The sequence below is a fragment of the Podarcis bocagei genome, assembly GCF_964188305.1.
Source record: "Podarcis bocagei genome assembly, chromosome: 10".
Lineage (NCBI taxonomy): Eukaryota > Metazoa > Chordata > Lepidosauria > Squamata > Lacertidae > Podarcis > Podarcis bocagei.
The window spans coordinates 68,880,037-68,899,312 of NC_138135.1; the positions used below are offsets into that span (position 1 = coordinate 68,880,037).

Consider the following 19,276-nt stretch of genomic DNA (forward strand, 5'->3'; position numbering starts at 1 on the left):
AACATTCCTCTGTACTTACGTAGAAAGTGTTTTTCCAGTAAGGCAATTTCCAGATGGCCTTTGATCTCATTTAATCTATCCGACTCCGTTCTGTTGTAATCCTGGACTCCCGAAGCCATGTTAATGGTCCCAGGACCAGCCTACACAGGGGAAAGGCAGAGAGAACAAAAACATTGGTGGGTAAGAAAGCAGCCTCTCTCAAGGGGTTGTCTGCACACTCCAAAAGGGGAAAAAAAACTCAAAGCAATTCATAAAACGTGGGTGCGGATTATTGAAATTTTTTTTTTAAAGCAAAGTGCAGAGCAGATCGACAAACCTCTTATTCAGCATTAGCTCTCTGAAACAAATCAATAGGAGCTAAAGAAAAGAAACCGTGCCTCTTCAGTCAGCCGTCTTCGGACACTGCGCATGCTCGGGCTCTCTGAGAGCTATAAGGGAAAGCATTTGAGTTCTGCAGCAAAAATCATCACCATCAAAACTCTTTTCTATTGGGTGGAAAGCACTTTTCAAATTATGGGCATTCCAAGTCAATAGACCTGGGGGTTTTTTCCCCCCTCCTTCAAAGAAAGTATTTAAGCAATTATCAGCCATGTAAATTAAAGCATTTGCTGAACACTGGCTGACGCTGCATAAATCCCGTCTCATGTATATGCTAATATATGATGGAGCGAGCTGTAACAAAGAAGGGACTGCAGTCCTCGTGCAAGGCAGACAATAGAGGGGAGCACCCATGTTCGGAGCATATGAGAAAAACCTGGCAAGTTTAAATACCTAGCACGCGTTGTGCAAAAATAAACAGTGAGAAAGATGCGGCAGTGCAAAGTTCAGGAGGCAGACAGCATTAACTTCCTAGAAAAGAGAGCTGTTTTCAAGGAACTGAGAAGCTAGATAAAGCGTAAACAAAGGAAAATATATATACACACAAAAACCAGAGGTATGTGTGCGGCTATCTTTGACAAAGTGGATTGCTAAACCGCATGAAATGAGTCGGCAGGGAGCTAATAAAGACATCACTGGGTCAAAATTATCAAACTATGTCAGGATGAAGAGTACCACTAAGGACTGATTATATATAGTAGTATATTGGTTATCGTTTGCCCTGCAACAAATGACATTTCTGGATGCGCACCGTCAACACATATTGCTTGGAAGTAAACAAGGCGAGAATAAAATATTTTTTTACAAAAAGAGTGGCCAATTAACTTGGCATTGCCAGAAGACACCTGCCCTTCACTTTCCTCTTCCGCACGGGCAGAATCTGCCTTCTGGACTGTGGGAATCACGGTTGTTCTCCTCCTCTCCACCAGGGCTTGACTTCAGGTGCAGCAGAATTCCCCTTTGGAGGTCTTTAAGCAGAGGCTTGACAACCATATGTCAGGAGTGCTCTGATGGTGTTTCCTGCTTGGCAGGGGGTTGGACTCGATGGCCCTTGTGGTCTCTTCCAACTCTATGATTCTATGATTCTATTATTCTATGACACGCAATGCAACAACATGCTGAAACTAAATGTCAGGGGACAGAAGACCCATTGCTTTGCCCATTGAGTTCCATGGAAGGGAGGAAGGTGAGATATCAATGGAATTTAAAAATGGCTCACGGGCTAATTTTGTCGCCAGTCAATTATGTAGCTCCCCTCCAAGCCAATTTCTAATCTGTCTTTCCAACACAAGTTTGTGCGATAGCAGCTACGATCGGCTCACCACCTTCACTCAATAATAGATTCTGAAAACTTTGGCAGAGTCACATGCAAAAATGACAGATGTAAATTATGCGCTGCAAGACAATGCAGGCATCAAAAATTATAAAATCCCTGCTGCTGACAACTAGAATGGAAGGTATACACTGGGCATGGAACGAATCTGAGCAGCAATCTTTAATAACCCAGAACAAGACAAACAGTATTACTTGTGGAACTATGCCAACGTATGCTAAACCAAATGTAGTTAAATAGCATGGCAAGCATGACTAAAATGCTCTCCGTCAGGTATTACTACAATAGCTTCTTTCTGAGCCACTCCTCAGAGCCTGTTCCACAATTTTAAAAGGATTTTCTGCCATGACACAGTCCCTGAAAAAGTTTCATCCGCATCCATCAGAGTTTTCATGAAAAATCGGGGGGGGGGGGGAGGAGAAAAATGCAAACTTTTCTCTCTTAAAATTCTTGGCTCCAACGTCTCAAAGCACATCCATGTTTCGGTTCCATCGTCAAGTTTCCAAAAAAGCAAAAATTCCGACGACGTCACCAGAATTTCCCTGCGTACTTTTTCCTTTCTAATATTTACAAAAGGCAGGCTTTTTATTGCTAAACACCAGCTGTGTTGCAAAATATTGTAAACCTCCCTTAAAATGTGCTCGCTCCTCTGGGGAACTCACATGGCAATTAAATATAGCCAAGCTGAACCCAGAGCTAAGTGGCAAGGCTTCAGTCACAGAAGGTTTTGCATTAATCATGACGTATTTTGTCAGTGCACACTAAATGGGTTGTGCCTATCTTTGGCATTTAATCTTCACAAAAATTGTATTCGATTTTCCAATACAGTGGTACCTCGGGTTACATACGCTTCAGGTTACAGACTCCGCTAACCCAGAAATAGTGCTTCAGGTTAAGAACTTTGCTTCAGGATGAGAACAGAAATCGTGGTCCGGCGGCGCGGCAGCAGCAGGAGGCCCCATTAGCTAAAGTGGTGCTTCAGGTTAAGAACAGCTTCAGGTTAAGTGCAGACCTCCAGAACGAATTAAGTATTTAACCTGAGTTACCACTGTATTAGAATAGGAATTTGTAACACGCAACGCAATTACAACATTTTCCATCGACAAGCAACACTGAGCATGCTCACATACTCATTGTCTTTTCAACTGGATCACCTAAGCATATAGTAACTATAAACTACAGTAGTTTTCTTCCAATTATAGCAGTTTTCTAAAAGCAGCTGTTGATCTGCTCACCTGTGGCGAATACAGTGGTGCCCCGCAAGACGAATGCCTCGCAAGACGGAAAACTTGCTAGACGAAAGAGTTTTCCGTTTTGGAGGTGCTTCGCAAAACGAATTTCCTATGGGCTTGCTTCGCAAGACGGCAATGTCTTGCGAGTTCCTGCTGGGTTTTTTTCCTCCCCCCCTTTTTTCTAAGCCGCTAAGCCGCTTATCAGCTGATCCGATCAGCAGATAAGCCGCTAAAAGCCGCTAATAGCACTAATCTGTCAATGGGCTTGCTTCGCAAGACGAAAAAACCACTAGACGAAGAGAATCACAGAACGGATTCTTTTCGTCTTGCGAGGCACCACTGTAATGCTAATGTCTTACAAGGTTGACACGAAACAGTGAGCAGACAAGGTCGGCTAATAGTTTCTTTACAAGGCCGTGTAAAATGGTGCTGTAACTACAGACTTGGCCGAAAAACCGGAACCGCAAATTCCTATTTTGCTGGAATCTGTGTTTAAAGCAGCAAGGGTCGAAGAGTCGCCTTAAGAAAACTCTGCGCTCTACACAGTAATCTAGAAAGAACTGCATAATGAGATATAATCTCATGAAACTGGATACTATGCAGGTAGCCTGCTCAGGTTCCAACATGTATTAACTACGATGAGAACAACTTGCATCTGGCCTTTATTTCTATCCATGTAATGTACATAGTTATGCACCTGAAATAACATTTCATTTCATACGTAATGCAAACAACAACATGGCCTTTTGTATCGTGTTTTCTAGATGCAGCAACAGATGAAACAAAAATAGTTTTGAATTATAAATGATCCCAACAATTGGGGGGGGGGACCGCACCAACAGTGCGTTCCTGTATGTGCCTACACAAAATCCAGCCCCTTGGATTCAATGGGATTTACTCCCAGGTAAGTAGGCACAGGGTGTCATACGATATGTATCCACACCGGTGAAAGTTGTGGACAATGTATAGAATTGCGACAAATATATGTTGGAAATGTAAAGGGAAGGAAGGCACCTTTTATCATATGTGGTGGACGTGCAAGGCAGTAAAAGCATTTTGGGAAATGATATAAAATATTTTTCCGTGTATAACACGCCCCCTATTTTTGGGGACTCCAAATTAAGAAAATGGGGGGAGATTGCCCATAGCTGTTGAGCTTTTTTTAGGGGGGATTGCCAAAAATCGCTCACTCGCCACTCACACGCTTTGGAAAAGCCACTTGCGTGGCGAGTTCCCGCCCCCCCCAGTGGAAATAATGACACATGACACAATTATTAAGGTTAATGGGCTAAATAAGGCCACAACTTTATTGGTTACAGGTGATGAGCGGTATTGGCTTAGGCATTGGTCCTAACCAATTATATCCAACTTCAGCCTGTCCGCTTGAAGTCCGGGAAGGGTTAACTACCAGTATGGGGAGTCCTGCTGAAGCACATCAACTAGGAACTCCCCCGGGGTCACCGCTAGGGGGCGTGCCTTGGGCCCTCACCTCCATAGGAACAGCTTGCAGGCGGCAAAGAGGGAGATCCCCGGTCGCGTCCTGGTTTAAATAAGGCAGGCCACACCCCCAGAGCCAGCCAATTGGCTGGCCAGGAGGTGACGCAGCCGGGAATCCCCCCAATCACGCGGGGGCTGGGGCATGAAGCCCGCAACTCCACCTCCTCCAAATGGCGGAGTGGCTCTATCATCTATCCCCAAGCCAGCGGAAGCCAACAACCGCCCACCCAATTAATGCAGCGACAACCAATCAAGAACAGTCTTTGCTGCAGCTGCCAATAACACGCCCAATAGCCACTGACAATCTCCGGCTCGCGGAAGCAACCAATCCCATGTCCCCCCAATGCGCTACCCGTGTGTAAGGCAACCACCAATTTTCAACGTAATTCTTTAAGAAAAATACATCGTCTTATACACAGAAAAGTACGGTATGAAACAAAAAAAAAATGTTTGAAATAACGTTTGTGGAAAAACCAGAAGCATTTTTTATTAGGTGCAGAAATACCACAGGAGCAGAAAAGACTATTCATGACAGCAGCGCGGATAATTCTAGCCCAGAGATGGAAAGAAGAAAAAGTCCCAATAAAGAAGAAGGGTTGATGAAGATGATGGACTACGCCAAAATGGCGAAAATGATCAGGAGGATCAGAAACCAGGAAGATAAGAACTTTAATAAGGAATGGGGGGAATTTATAAGTTATCTTGGAGAACGCTGCAAACAACTGAAAACATTGGCAGGATTGTTATAACACTTGTAATGTAACAAGAACTATGGTAAAAGCAGTGTTTTAAGGAAAAATGGAAGAAGTTGTAAGATGCAAATGAAAAAGATTAACAATGGGACCCATGAAGGGGGGAGGAAAGTCTAAGGATTTTGTTTAAGATTATGATTGATATTTCAATGTAGATATTATCTGTAAAACAGAATAAAAAAAATTATGAAAAAGAAAAAAGAAAGTTGTGGACATAACCAGGAAGTAAGGTAGGAGTAGCTGCGGGACAGCAGAAACTAACCATACTACTGGAGGAAACCTGCCTCAGGCACCTTGTTAAGAAGGATTAGAAAAACCATCTTAAAAAACAGGTCAATTGGCAGCTCTTAGGCATGGTGGCTAAACGAACCTCCATTCTCAGAAGCAATCGTAAAATCAGAATTACGGAATGGGAGCCTATGAACTAGGTTATACTAAATGATCAGGGAGAAAAAATAAGATTATCAAACCTCTAGGACTATAAGTTTATAAGTGGACGGGCAATCGATATTTGGAAAGCAAACTTGGTTTGAACCCCTCAGGAGCTCCTTTGCACTACAGGTGAACAGAAATGGTTGTGACTCAGCTGCCTTGAGCCGCGTTTTAATTCACACGTCAAGGTCACACAGCAGAGTCAATATAACAACTCTAGAATCCACTCCTTTTTTTGTGGCATGGCACAGAGCAGGTTATTTTTAACTCAAGAGGCTGGAACAAGCAAGTCTACAACACTTGAGAAGGGGCCATCAGCAGCCACCAATATCTGCTCATTGCTTTCACCACGTTGCAAGTCACTGACTTGATTGCGTTAGTGAACTTCAACGGCCTCCAGCAATTCCAGACTTAAGACCCACCTTCAACACAAGGTCCCTTTCAATCTACCATGCGCTGTCCTTCACTTTACTACATCTGTTTGTCGAGATTTGTCCTTCTACAGAGCTGAATTTATAGAAGCTGCCAGTCGTAGAAGTTTGAGGTCTAAACTCGGGTGCATGGAGCCTCTCTGTATTAACTTGTGGCCAAAACAATGGAGATGTAAAAGACCCAGAACGAAATCACCTAACATTTTTGACATGTAAGCTGCCCTAGAAACCTTCCCGTTTGATCATAGGAAAGGTAGGCATAGGGACTTCCCTGAGCTCTAGTGCCTCGCCAGCCCCAGGTACTGACCCCCGAGATAGAAAACAGACTTTTAAGGGGAGATTTATGTCAGAAAAATGGTGCAAGGAGGAGGGTTAAATCTACCACCTCCCAGTGCATATACAGTGGTGCCTCGCAAGACGAAATTAATTCGTTCTGCGAGTTTTTTCGTCGAGCGAATTTTTCGTCTTGCGAAGCACGGTGTCAGAAAAGTTTTGGAAAAGCTTCAAAAATCACCAAAAACCTCAAAAAAGGCTACCACACCGCGTTCTATGAGTTGCTCCTCAAAGTCAAGTCGCAACTGTATTAACGGTGTTAAGAAAAAGGAAACAAACTTGCAAGACGTTTTAGTCTTGCGAAGCAAGCCCATGTGGAAATTCGTCTTGCGAAGCAGCTCAAAAACCGCAAAACCCTTTCATCTAGCGAGTTTTTCGTCTTGCGAGGCATTCGTCTTGCGGGGCACTACTGTATGCTCTGATCCCATTCAGTTGCTTTTAAGTAATTGCCTAGGTCAGTGATGGCCAACAGGCAGATTGTGAGCTACTGGTAGATCACGGGTTGTCTGTGGTAGATTGTGGGACCCCTCCCCCCAAAAAAAAGCTCAACAACTTTCGTCAATCCAGTGGGTAGATCAATCACCGCCAGTTTTTTTATAGTGGGAGTAGATTGCAGTCTCTTGGATGTTGGACAAGCATGGCCTATTATTATTATTATATAATACTAATACTAATACTAATACTAATACTAATAATAATAATAATAATAATTTATACCCTGCCCACCCCAGGCATGACTGGGCTCAGGGCGGCTAACACTAGGTATAAAAACAATTGATTAAAATACAACTTAAAAACAAGATTAAAATACAACATTAAAATTAAAATGCAGCCTCATTTCAGTAGAAACTCAAATCAAAAACTTTTGGGGGACGAAAACGTCAAATCTTCACCAAGGCCAACTATCCAGACTGGTCCTACATGGGCCAGAAAAAAGCCAGGGAAGTCCCCAAATGGGAGTTCCATCACAGAAGGAGAAAGAAAAAAGGAAAGAGGGGGAGGGAATCAAGATCTACTTCATTCCTCAGTGGGAAAAATGCGCTCTGCGGCCAATCAGGGTAGTTTTAATATACTCTTGGTATATTCCAGGGCTGTCCTGGCTCACTGTGGCTTTTTCTGCATTGAACATCATCATCATCATTGTTATTATTTTCTGTGAAGCATCTCAAAGCAATTTCATAATGCAACAGAAACGTATATAAATTAAAACAATTGCATCTTTAAAACCACTTAAAAGCAATTTCGAATCCATTACAGATACTTGAGTAGGATAGGAATCTCCACGGGGATGGCTTGTTGAAAGAGGAAAATATTTCGACAGGCACCGAAAGGACAGAGAAGGTGGCGCCTGCTTGATCTGTAACAGAAGACCAATTCCATAGGGTGGGTGCTGACACACTAAAGGTCCGTCATGTGGTGCAGAACTCCAGGCAAGATGGCGCCTGAATGAAGCCCTCTCCTGCAGAGCAAAGTGTTTGTTGGGGATATAAAGGAAGGAGACGAGCTTTCATTTATGCTGGTGCCAAGCTGAAGAGGGCTTTGTACATGAATCAATCCGTGTAGGGAAAGGGAACCTTGTCAGATCTTGGCGAGCTGTAGCAAGCAGGGTGGATTTGATTTAAGTCAAATCAATTTAAATCATGATTTAAATCACTAGTCAGTAAGATATGATTTAAATAATTTTTCCCTCCCAGAAAGACTCATTCTTGCTGGTAGCCTCTTAATATTTGCAACCGTTTTTGGAATAATAATTTTTCAGAGTAGTTTTTACAGTTATATCAAAAATTACTGATTTGGTTATACTATTAGAAATACATAAACCGATAATTATTAAATGAAGGCAAGGTTTAGTAAGTTAAATGTTTATATTTGGACAACTTTTCTGCTGTACTTTATTGGAAGGAGAAAAGTGATCATTTCCTTAATAACAATTGAATCAATTTATTTACCTAAAACAATAACATTATAGCATATGTATCCATGTTTGTTAACTGATATGGTTAAACATTTAAAGAAAGAAAAAAAGACTGAGTTTTAGCACACATGAAAAACTGAAACAAATCCTTATTTCCTGATGGACTATAATGTAACTTAAATAGAAAACTATCTTTAGAAAGATTTTTCCTCCAAAAGCATTTTATTTTAAAAATCCAATTTAAATTATAAAAAATCTTATTAACATTTTTAAAATATGATTTTTTATTTTTTAAAAAATCCATTGATTTTTATTCAGCCCTGGTAGCAAGTCGGAGCAGGCAGCACACCGCTAGACCAACCAAAACCTAGGCTTTTCCTCTTCCCCATCTTTCCGTCATTCTTTCCCCCTCTTTTCATTCCTCCTCCAGAAGAGGATTACACGGCACCACTAGGATAAGCCACCTCAAATAAGGTCATGACACAGTTGCTGTTGTCAAAATCTTGAAGGCTAAAGGCAACTAGGTTGGGCTCTGATCAACAGCACCCAAATTGACAGCCGTTCATTCACAATCTGTCGTCCTGCCTACACTGTCAGTCGCTGCCCGAATTAAAATGCCAACCCACCCGTCTTAAAATACTGGGTTAGTTACAGGGTAGTCACATGGGTAGTCACATGGGTAGCAGGCCGTTTGTATAAGCTGAACACACAACACGCCAGCCCCAGGGATTAGATACTGGCAGGAGCATCTAAAACAAAAGCTGGTGCTGCGGAAGAAGCCAGAAGACCATATTGGCTGCAAGACCTGCTCCCTGCCTTGCTGGGACTGACTCCAGCTACAAAAAGCTGAGGCTGCCAAACAGACTTTGGGGTTAGGGTGTTCTTTCGGGAGTTTTGTTGGGGAAAGTTGTTGCTGTTAATCGATACTAACTTTTTGTATTTTTATTTTTAGATCTAATTACGATTTATGTGGAAATGGTTCAATTTGGTTGTGCACTTTTCTTTTCTTTTTTTCCAAAAAATAAATAAATGCCGAATTGCATTGAACTTGTTGCATGTTCCACTTCCTGTCTTGTAATTAATCCCTTTAGTAGGATCTTTGGTTGTGCACTTTTCAATGTGTTTTATTTATTGTTTACAACTACTTTTGTTATGTTTGTAATTATGTACAGTGCTACCTTGGTTCCCGAACTTAATCCATTCCGGAAGTCTGTTCTTAAACCAAAGCATTCTTAAACCAAGGCGTGCTTTCCCATAGCAGAAGGGGACTCAATTTACAAACAGAACACACTCAACAGGAAGCAGAACATGTTCTGCTTCCAAGGCAAAGTTCACAAACCAAAACACCTACTTCTGTGTTTGCAGCGTTCTTAGTCCAAGTTGTTCATAAACTAAGCTGTTCTTAAACCAAGGCACCAGTGTAGATATTTTTATGTAAGAGGTCCTGAGAATGGTTTTAACTCTTTGAAAGGCAGCAAATGATAAAATGATGACAATAATGAAAACAACGGATCAGATTTAACTCCACTTCCCAGTGGCCTGGTTCAGATATAACCCTGAAATTTACACCCTTCTCTGATTAGGATCTCAAATGTCTAATGAAATCATAGTTAAACTCAGAGGATAGGTACACAGAGACATGACAGTTATTTCTCACCCTGCAGACAAGAAGGCAGAAGAGGGAAGTAAATTGCCTTCACCATGGACCACTTTGGTCCAGAAGTATTACTGAACAATGGTTGACAAAACTCAAAAAAGCTCTTGAAACATTTCACATCCTGATCTGTGGCTAATTTTTAACTATGGGTTAAATGTGGGGGGGGGGAGATCTGCGGCCCTCCAGATGTTGTTGAGCCACAAATTTCCTTTTCCCTGATCACTGCTGGTTTCTGGAGCTGATTGGAGCTGGGAATCTAACAATAATGGGAAAAACCACAGGTTCCTCATCACTGAATTAGACGTTCAGATATGATCCGTCCAGAAAACAAAACCACAGTTAAAGCATTAAGTGAGCATGGAACTAATAAGAAAAACCAAATAGAGCATAATTTTCGCGTTACAAACACTTAAAATGTTTTTCAAAATAAGAAAGTGACCACAAACAGACACACATCATTAGCCCTAGACAAAAATTCCTCGATTACATCCTTTGCTCTCTTTCCAACCAAACTGCCGTTGAACAAATCTCTATTTTGCTGGCTAGAAATAATGTATTTATTACTGCGCAGGTTGCAAAATTTGCCTTGGCTGCAAGTAAGTTGAGAGCTAGGCACCAAGACAAGTATCATAAGGGGGAGTGTGAGACATGGAGTGCTTACTTAACTTATGCAGGTGTGATTTTTGCATTTTTGTATGCTTGCTTTGCTGTTCTTGTTGTTCAGTCTTAAATCAATTGTTTGTATCCTACGGATTGTGACCAATTGTGACAGCTTATAAAGGTAAAGGGACCCCTGACCATTAGGTCCAGTCATGGCCGACTCTGGGGTTGCGGCGCTCATCTCGCTTTATTGGCTGAGGGAGCCGGCCTACAGCTTCCGGGTCATGTGGCCAGCATGACTAAGCAGCTTCTGGCGAACCAGAGCAGCGCACAGAAACACCGTTTACCTTCCCGCCAGAGCGGTACCTATTTATCTACTTGCACTTTGATGGGCTTTCAAACTGCTAGGTTGGCAGGAGCAGGGACCGAGCAACGGGAGCTCACCCCGTTGCGGGGATTCGAAACGCCGACCTTCTGATCAGCAGGTCCTAGGCTCTGTGGTTTAACCCACAGCGCCACCCGCATCCCATGTGGCAGCTTATAGCTTTTAGCAATAAAGATTCATTCATTCATTCAGCCAGGAGTGCCATCTTGGCCCCGGGGCCGTGGGTGCCACACAGCGTGCATGGCCCTGGCACAGAATTTTGTGGGTGCCCGGCCCCTCCATGGGGAATTTTGTGGGTGCTCGGGCACCCAGGGAGTTGGCACGTATGTCAATAGCGCAGATACTTACAGGGTCTCTCAATTCATCGCTGTCTTTGCCTGCCGTACGAGGTATTTTCATAGGAATTTCATCTCCACATTCAGTGTCGGAAGCATTAGGAGACTCTGCTAAATCGAGGAACTCATCTCTCTTGTGACCTCTGAACCTTATTTTGTCTAACCTCTTTAGCATGTTCAGCACTGCTCCTTTCTGCTTTATCTTAACATGACGGTTGGAGTCCCTGCAAAACACAAAGGGAAGCGGCAGAGACAAGGGAAAAAGATTATTTTCGGAGGACATGCATGATAAACATTATAATTATACAGAGTGCTCTTATAATCACGCATTGAACGCTTGCGGCAGAAATAGTAATCCCGTTTCCGAAAGAAAGAAAAAACACTCTAGCTTACGTTTCAAAATCCTTTTTAAAATAAAAAAGTGACTATTAATAGAGAAAGCATTTTGTGGAACAATCATTTCCACCAGATGGACAGTATGAGAGCACTAAGGAATAGAACATGACAAAGTTTTGTGTCATTTGCTTGCGGAGCAAAACCCTTACCAATTCTACGTTTCAGAGAGGTTGACAAAATAAATTCTTATTTAGGAAACAGAGCTCTGCAAATCAGCTGGGAAACGCCGGGTTCAAATTTCAACAGTAATGAACTCAATAATGGGACTTTGAATACAGAGATGATGATTTCAACCTTACGGGCTACTTGGTAAAGTTGACTGGGATAATGTATGTGGAGTTATTTGATGACTTGAACAAGCTATATATAAATACAAATCGTTTTTAAACTGCACCCCCAAAAAAATGACAGCAAGAAAGCCAGAAAGCTTAGAAAGCAATAACCCTGATACATATTGAATCCTAATAGAGTCGTACCTGGGATCCTGAACGCCTTGCGAGTCGAACGTTTTGGCTCCTGAACGCCACAAACCCGGAAGTGAGTGTTCCAGTGGCGAACATTCTTTGGAACACAAACATCCAACACGGTTTCCGATTGGTTGCAGGAGCTTCCTGCAGCCAATTGGAAGCCGTGCCTTGGTTTCCAAACATTTTGGAAGTCAAATGGACTTCCGGAATGGATTCTGTTCGACTTCTGAGGTACCACTGTATTACAAAGCCAGTATGACCTAGAGTGAAACGTTAACAATTAGCAATGCACTGAATCAGTAATATCCCCTTGAAACTACCGGTAGTTAATGTGTGGGAAATACAGTGAGAAGCGTCCCCACCAGTAGCCATTGCAACCTCTTATATTAAAATTGTTAAGAAAGGAAATTAACGCAAATCAGGAGTGCCTCTTGCACATTTACAGATCTGCGCAAATGCTTTTGCTGTGCCCACGTTGGGAAGCAATTCCCACACTCCCCAACACACATATGCAAACTCCTATTACCACAGCATTCTCATAGGTGAAAATGTTCCCAAATGGAGACAAGCCTGTATGGTGGCTCATTTGCCGGCAGTAATGTATTTAGCGTTAACTCTGGAAGTGTATATTCTCGATTCTGACCAAACTAAGCCTTTTGGTGTATATTTTGCTCTAGGAGGCCTAGTTTGATCAGAATCGAGTCTACATTTCCAGAGTTTAATGCTAAATACATTACTGTTGGTAAATGAGCCACCATAGACTCTAGAGGGCCATGAAAATTTGTGTCCCGGGCTTTTTGGATTCCTCTACCCATGTACTATCTGAAACCAAAGGGGTGCATTTGTTGCCAGATGTGTTTTTTTGTTTTGTTTCAGCAATCCGGATGGGTTAGGACAAACATGGTTCTCCAGCTGTTGTTGGACTACAATTCCCATCATCCCTGACCACTGGTCTTGCGAGCTAGGGAAGATGGGAGTTGTAGTCCAAAAACAAGTTTGGGAAGCACTGACAGCACTGAAAGTTGGGCAGCATGAAAAGTGGGGAGAAAAGCGAGGCATTTCACAAAAGGTGGGATGGGAAACAAAGGCCACACCATACAGAGAAGTTCTGCAGTCCCAAACGGTGACTTCATCCTGTCTGCCAACTGTGTTAACAGATTCTTGGAAGGGGAAGATTTGAGATTCGAAGAAACAATGCAGACGTCAATGGATGGAAAAGTCTGCCTTGCAACATAACCACGGAGAAGCTCGCAAGCCGATTCCGTCAGGCTAAATTTGCGCTTCTCCTTCTGGAAGCGGAAACCACACCAAGATTACGACACTTTGGGTGTAAAGGAAATCTGTGCACACTTTAGCTCAGAGGTTTTCAACCTTTTTGAGTCCAGGGGTCCCTTGAGCAACTATATTCTGGGGGGCTCAGGAGCCCAGTTACGTCACCCCTTGCCTGCAGAGCTGGCAGCCTCTCACGCTTTTTTGAACACGCTCCCTTGTGGAGTGTTCCCTCAGCCTCCTCTCCTCTCCATTGGTAGTCCTCTGGGCAGCCGCTGTCACTGCCACTGCCCCTAGTTTTTGAGCTGCCCCCTCTGCCCCAAAGAGAGGTGCCTCCTCACACTGCCCCACAGGGACCTGAGACTTGTCTGTCCATTCATAACAGCAAGGGCTGGCGGACTGGCTGGCTGGGCTCCCTCACCCACTTGCTTGCTTGCTCCAAGGCTGGTTCAGCCCCTGGCAACCAGCCCCCCCTGGGCAGCCCCAGAGGCACCATTCTATGACCCTCACCCACAATGCCCCTTTTGGCACTTAAAATAGTTTGGACCCCACCCCATCCACAGGCCCATACCACAATCTTAACTGCTTCATGTATTTACAACCTGCACCTTCGTAAAGTGTATCAAAGCGGCTTACAACATTTGAAAGATAAGGATAAACGGTCCACAAATATCCACAAAATGCCATTAAGAACATCAGTAGGCACTGCTTGGTTAAAAAGAGAAAATCATGTTGTGAAGGCCTATCTAAGCAATGCGGTTTTCAGAAGGGTGGTTCCTGCCGAAACTCTAGTGGCAGGGAGTTCCACAGGGCAGCGCTTGCCACACCAAAGGCTTGCTCCCCAGGGAAGGCCAACTGAACCTCAGGAGTGTGAGAGAGCTCTTTGGATCTCCCGGGAGATGCAAAGAGCATCCAATGACTATAATATCAAATCACAAATAAGACACTACAAACAGAGAGCTTTGAATATCCATCTCACCTCAAGCCACGGTTTTTGAAGACATTGAGCCAAGACTCACCAAGTGATGTGGCAGCGAGTAATGAGATTATCTATCTATACACACACATATGAATCAGCCCTGAGCAAAGATGCAAGGTGACGTTTGCTGTGCTCTGAGAAGTGTGGTGCGTTACTAACGTCATCCGACGTGAAATTAAGAAACAAAACAGCATAAGAAATGTGGGCAGGTACCTGCGCGTTTGGTTTATTACTCAAATAAAAAACAAAAACACCTGAAGAACTGCCTTTCGTTATTTCTTTTTAATCAACCGTCACATTCATGCATCGAGGCTCCCATCATATTTACATGTCAGCTAGAAATCGTGACTTCCTGTGAACAAGTGAGTCACAACTGTCTCACACATATATGGATTCATGTCAGGAGGAAACAAACCACAATTCCTGGCTTGCTGTTATCTCCAAGTCAATGCTTGTAGTTTGTTCTCGCTCCCCCAAAAACCACAATTTGTTCCGCCAGCAAGGAGGAGGCAAACCGCCCATTGTGGTGGACGTGTGTTAGCTGAGACTTATACTCATGACATGTGAACTGGGTTTCCAGAACATTGGACAACTGCTCTCACCCTCTGTGATAGCCCAGAAGAAGAGAAGTCTCACTTCCAGATAAACAGCTCCTTTTCCATCTCTTGTAGGCTTCTGCAGATCACAAGTCCCATCTCCTTTGCAACTGACATGGTTCGTGAGTAGCATGTGCAGAAACTAGCTCCACCAGTTGCTTGGTGTGCCTACCTAAATGCTAAAGGCAAACTAGGGACGCGGGTGGCGCTGTGGACTAAAACCAGTGAGCCTCTTGGGCCTGCCAATAGGAAGGTCGGCGGTTCGAATCCCCACCATGGGGTGAGCTCCCATTGTTTTGTCCCAGCTCCTGCCAACCTAGCAGTTTGAAAGCATGCCCATGCAAGTAGATAAATAGGTACCTCCATGGCGGGAAGGTAAACAGCATTTCTGTGCGCTCCAGTTTCCGTCACGGTATCCCGTCATGCCAGAAGTGGCTTAATCATGCTGGCCACATGACCTGGAAAGCTGACTGTGGACAAACGCTGGCTCTCTTAGCCTGAAAAGTGAGATGTACACTGCACCCCATAGTTGCCTTTGACTGGACTTAACTTTCCAGGGGTCCTTTACCTTTTTTAAATAGGTAAAAGTTAAAGGACCCCTGACAGTTAAGTCCAGCAGCAGACGACTCTGGGGTTGGGCGCTCATTTTGCTTTACAGGCCAAGGGAGCCGGCATTTGTCTGCAGACAGTTTTTCCAGGTCATGTGGCCAGCATGACTAAGCCACTTCTGGTGCAATGGAACACTGAAACTAGAGCAGCGCACAGAAACGCCATTTACCTTCCCACTGGAAGGTATATACCTTCCCACCTATTTATCTACTTGCACTTTTGGCGTGCTTTCAAACTGCTAGGTTGGCAGGAGCTGGAACCGGGCAATGGGAGCGCACCCCTTCGCGGGGATTTGAACCGCCAACCTTCTGATCGACAAGCCCAAGAGGCTCAGTGGTTTCAACAGAAGCCACGGAATTTAATTTGCCGATACGCATCCAGGAATTGACACCCCCCCAAAAAAAATAGTTAGTTTGTTTTTTCAATAAAGTATGTATGATCATAGAAAACTAGGAGAAACTTTCTCCAAGGCCACTTTTCATAATGTATACATTAATCATAACCAGCATTAGGAATTAGCCAGGCACCAGGCGCATTTTGTGAGTGGCATGGGTCCAACTGCGACCACATGGAGATCTCTGGATGCCGGGCCGGCAACTAGGGGAAAACAAAACGTCACATAGAGAATGATCTGAAATATTTTCCTTGCAGATTGAATTTGTTTTGATTCTGGATTGTTTTATTTGATGTTTCAATGTGTTGTGAACTTCTCTGAGATTCTTCTTTGAAATATAAAGCAGTATAGAAATGAAATTATTATTATGGTAGTATTTTTATTGCTAAATCCCATGGCAAAAAAATAATAATGCCTAGACATTCCATTGTGGTGATCATAACCTAGGTTTATGGGCAACTAGACTATATACCTGAGTTTCTATCAGCGAACATTAACAACAAATACTGATTTAATAAACATATATCAGTACAGACCCAAATTTAATTACTTTATGTAAGCTGCTTTGGAGATCCATCTGGGCCACGAGGCAAGGTAGAAATATGTAATGGTTCTAGGGGTTGCTCGTGCATAAGCCGGTGCAAACACCTGGCTGGGTTGCCTGAGTGAACCTTTTCTGTCCGGACAGCCACTCACCCGTGGCTGTCTCAATCGCTGGCAGAATCCATCAGTGGGCGTTTCTTAAACTTCTTCCAGCAAAGAAGCTCTTTGACGCCTAGTCTCCTCCTACTCTCTCTGCGTGAAAGCCTTCTGCGCAAGGAGGGCGTAGGCAGCAGAGGACCTCTACTCTCCCCGCGGGTCCCCGGCAAGGAGTCATGGGACCGCCTCGCCGCTTCCCCATCTGCCCCCCTTCTCCACTGGTGCTACGCTGATTCTCTTCCCCAGAAGATGGGCTGCCTCTCCCACTCCCGGGACGCTCTCCGGAATCCCCCTGGATTTTGCTTTCTCCCTCCGGCACTGATGGCAGTTCCCTGACATTATGGTAGTATTTTTATTGCTAAATCCCATTGCAAAAAAACAATAATGCCTAGACATTCCATTGTGGTGATCATAACCTAGGTTTAAGGTGCCATTGGGCAACTAGACTATATACCTGAGTTTCTATCACCGAACATTAACAACAAATACTGATTTAATAAACATATATCAGTACAGACCCAAATTTAATTATTTTATGTAAGCTGCTTTGGAGATCCATCTGGGCCATGAGGCAAGGTAGAAATATATAATGGAATAAAACAGGAAACCCCCTTGTGCAAAGGAGCCTTTATAGGGTCAAGGTTAGGAGTCCTGTAAAAGTGTTCCCTGATCTATTTTTAGGGTGCAAAGGGATCCCAACAATTAAGAGAAAGCCCTTCAGGGAAGCTGCAAGAGGATGTGACTCAACTCGATTTAGCACAGCAGGAGAGCAATAGCAACAGTGGCGTCTCAGTGCTTTTTTTAAAAAAAAAAATCTCTCAAGTCTTCCCACAAACATCCTACACACAGTCTATTTCGGTGTTCAAAATCTAGAACTTTTCCCTATACAGATTATTAAGAGTCATCCTAGCTTATATAAAACATTCATAGGAAGCCATTCAGATATTTGAGAACACCATTCATCTCATCTATAACACAGTTGTCCAATGTCCATGCAACTGAATCACTGGTTGTACTAGACAAGCAATTTTTTCTTTAAAATGATATATCCGCTTATTATTACTGGACGTGGTGGCGTATTTGCTCCCTCTATTTCCCCTTTACCTTCTGAAATAGCTTTTTTTTAAAAAAGGCGGTTGACCTTTTAACATTAAAACTGTCCTACAGAACTCATGTGATGACATGTGGTTTAAATAACCCATCTTTGGATCTTTTATCCTTTTAATAGCACCCAAGTGACAAGCCGGATAAGTGATGAAACTCAGCCATTTTCAGCCTCAAAAGGAGATGGGGGCGGGGAGGAAAAGTTCAAATTTCCATATATCATACCAGCAAAAAATAATAGTAAATCAGTACTTCTACACTTTGGGTATGGACTGCTAGGTTTTTATATACGGACGTTGCTGTTCTGATCCTAAAACGATTTTTGTTTCTGCCAGAAGCACAACACAAATCTCTAACAGACATAACGACTGAGCTGAATTTTAGACGGAAAACCAGTACAGTGGTACCTCGGGTTACGTACACTTCAGGTTACAGACGCTTCAGGTTACAGACTCCACTAACCCAGAAATAGTGCTTCAGGTTAAGAACTTTGCTTCAGGATGAGAACAGAAATCGTGCTCCGGAGGCGCGGCAGCAGCAGGAGGCCCCATTAGCTAAAGTGGTGCTTCAGGTTAAAAACAGCTTCAGGTTAAGAATGGACCTCCGGAACGAATTAAGTTCTTAACCCAAGGTACCACTGTAAAGTGGTACCTTGGTTCTCAAATGGCTTAGCTGTCGAACAAATCGGCTCCCGAACGCCGAACACCCGGAAGCAAGTGTTCCGGTTTGTGAATGTTTTTCGGAAGCCGAACGTCCGACACGGCTTCCGCTTGAGTGCAGGAAGCTCCTGCAGCCAATCGGAAGCCGCGCCTTGGTTTTCAAACGGTTTCGGGAGTCAAATGGACTTTCGGAACGGATTAAGTTTGAAAACCAAGGTACCGCTGTATACGGCCCTCAAAGGCTTCCATCCATTGTCACGAATACAAAATACAAAATGATACACGTGTTTCATGTATTTTGAAGCACATAGATCATATTCAGAAGAAATACAGTGGTACCTCGGGTTACATACGGTTCAGGTTACATATGCTTCAGGTTACAGACTCTGCTAACCCAGAAATAGTGCTTCAGGTTAAGAACTTTGCTTCAGGATGAGAACAGAAATTGTGCTTTGGCGGCGGGGCGGCGGCAGGAGGCCCCCCATTTGCTAAAGTGGTGCATCAGGTTAAGAACAGTTTCAGGTTAGGTACGGACCTCTGGAACGAATTAAGTACTTAACCCGAGGTACCACTGTACTGAAGACAGAAGGAATTTTCGCTCCCCCAAGGTAAGGTCCTGGTGGTACAATCTATAGAAGCCTAAGTTTGGTTGGCACTGCAGGATGAGAAGGGCACCGGTGCTAGTCAGCTCTTGGATTTCAGCAGCAGCTGCCAAAGCCATTGTTGGCTGAGCGATGCCAAGGCAAATCACTTGCATTTTGGCGACAGCAGCACACTCTGTTGTGTTAACAGTGGGAAGCAGAGACTCGCCGTGGAGTCTTCGA

The 19,276-nt window shown here is 43.6% G+C and overlaps 1 protein-coding gene across 7 annotated transcripts in view; it reads right to left on the reverse strand.

Moving 5' to 3' along the window:
• Positions 1-19,276, reverse strand: part of GRAMD4 (GRAM domain containing 4) — a 108,410-nt gene that overhangs the window by 62,558 nt on the left and 26,576 nt on the right. For 6 of the 7 annotated variants that reach the window (XM_081211632.1, XM_081211628.1, XM_081211629.1 and 3 more), the window contains exons 2-3: positions 11,294-11,504; positions 20-140 (exon numbers count right to left, since the gene is read on the reverse strand). In XM_081211632.1, coding sequence (XP_081067758.1) covers positions 20-140; positions 11,294-11,504 — 332 coding nt within the window. Of the gene's footprint in view, positions 1-19; positions 141-316; positions 336-11,293; positions 11,505-19,276 lie in introns of those variants that run through there. The other variant, XM_081211634.1, reaches the window with a different exon arrangement.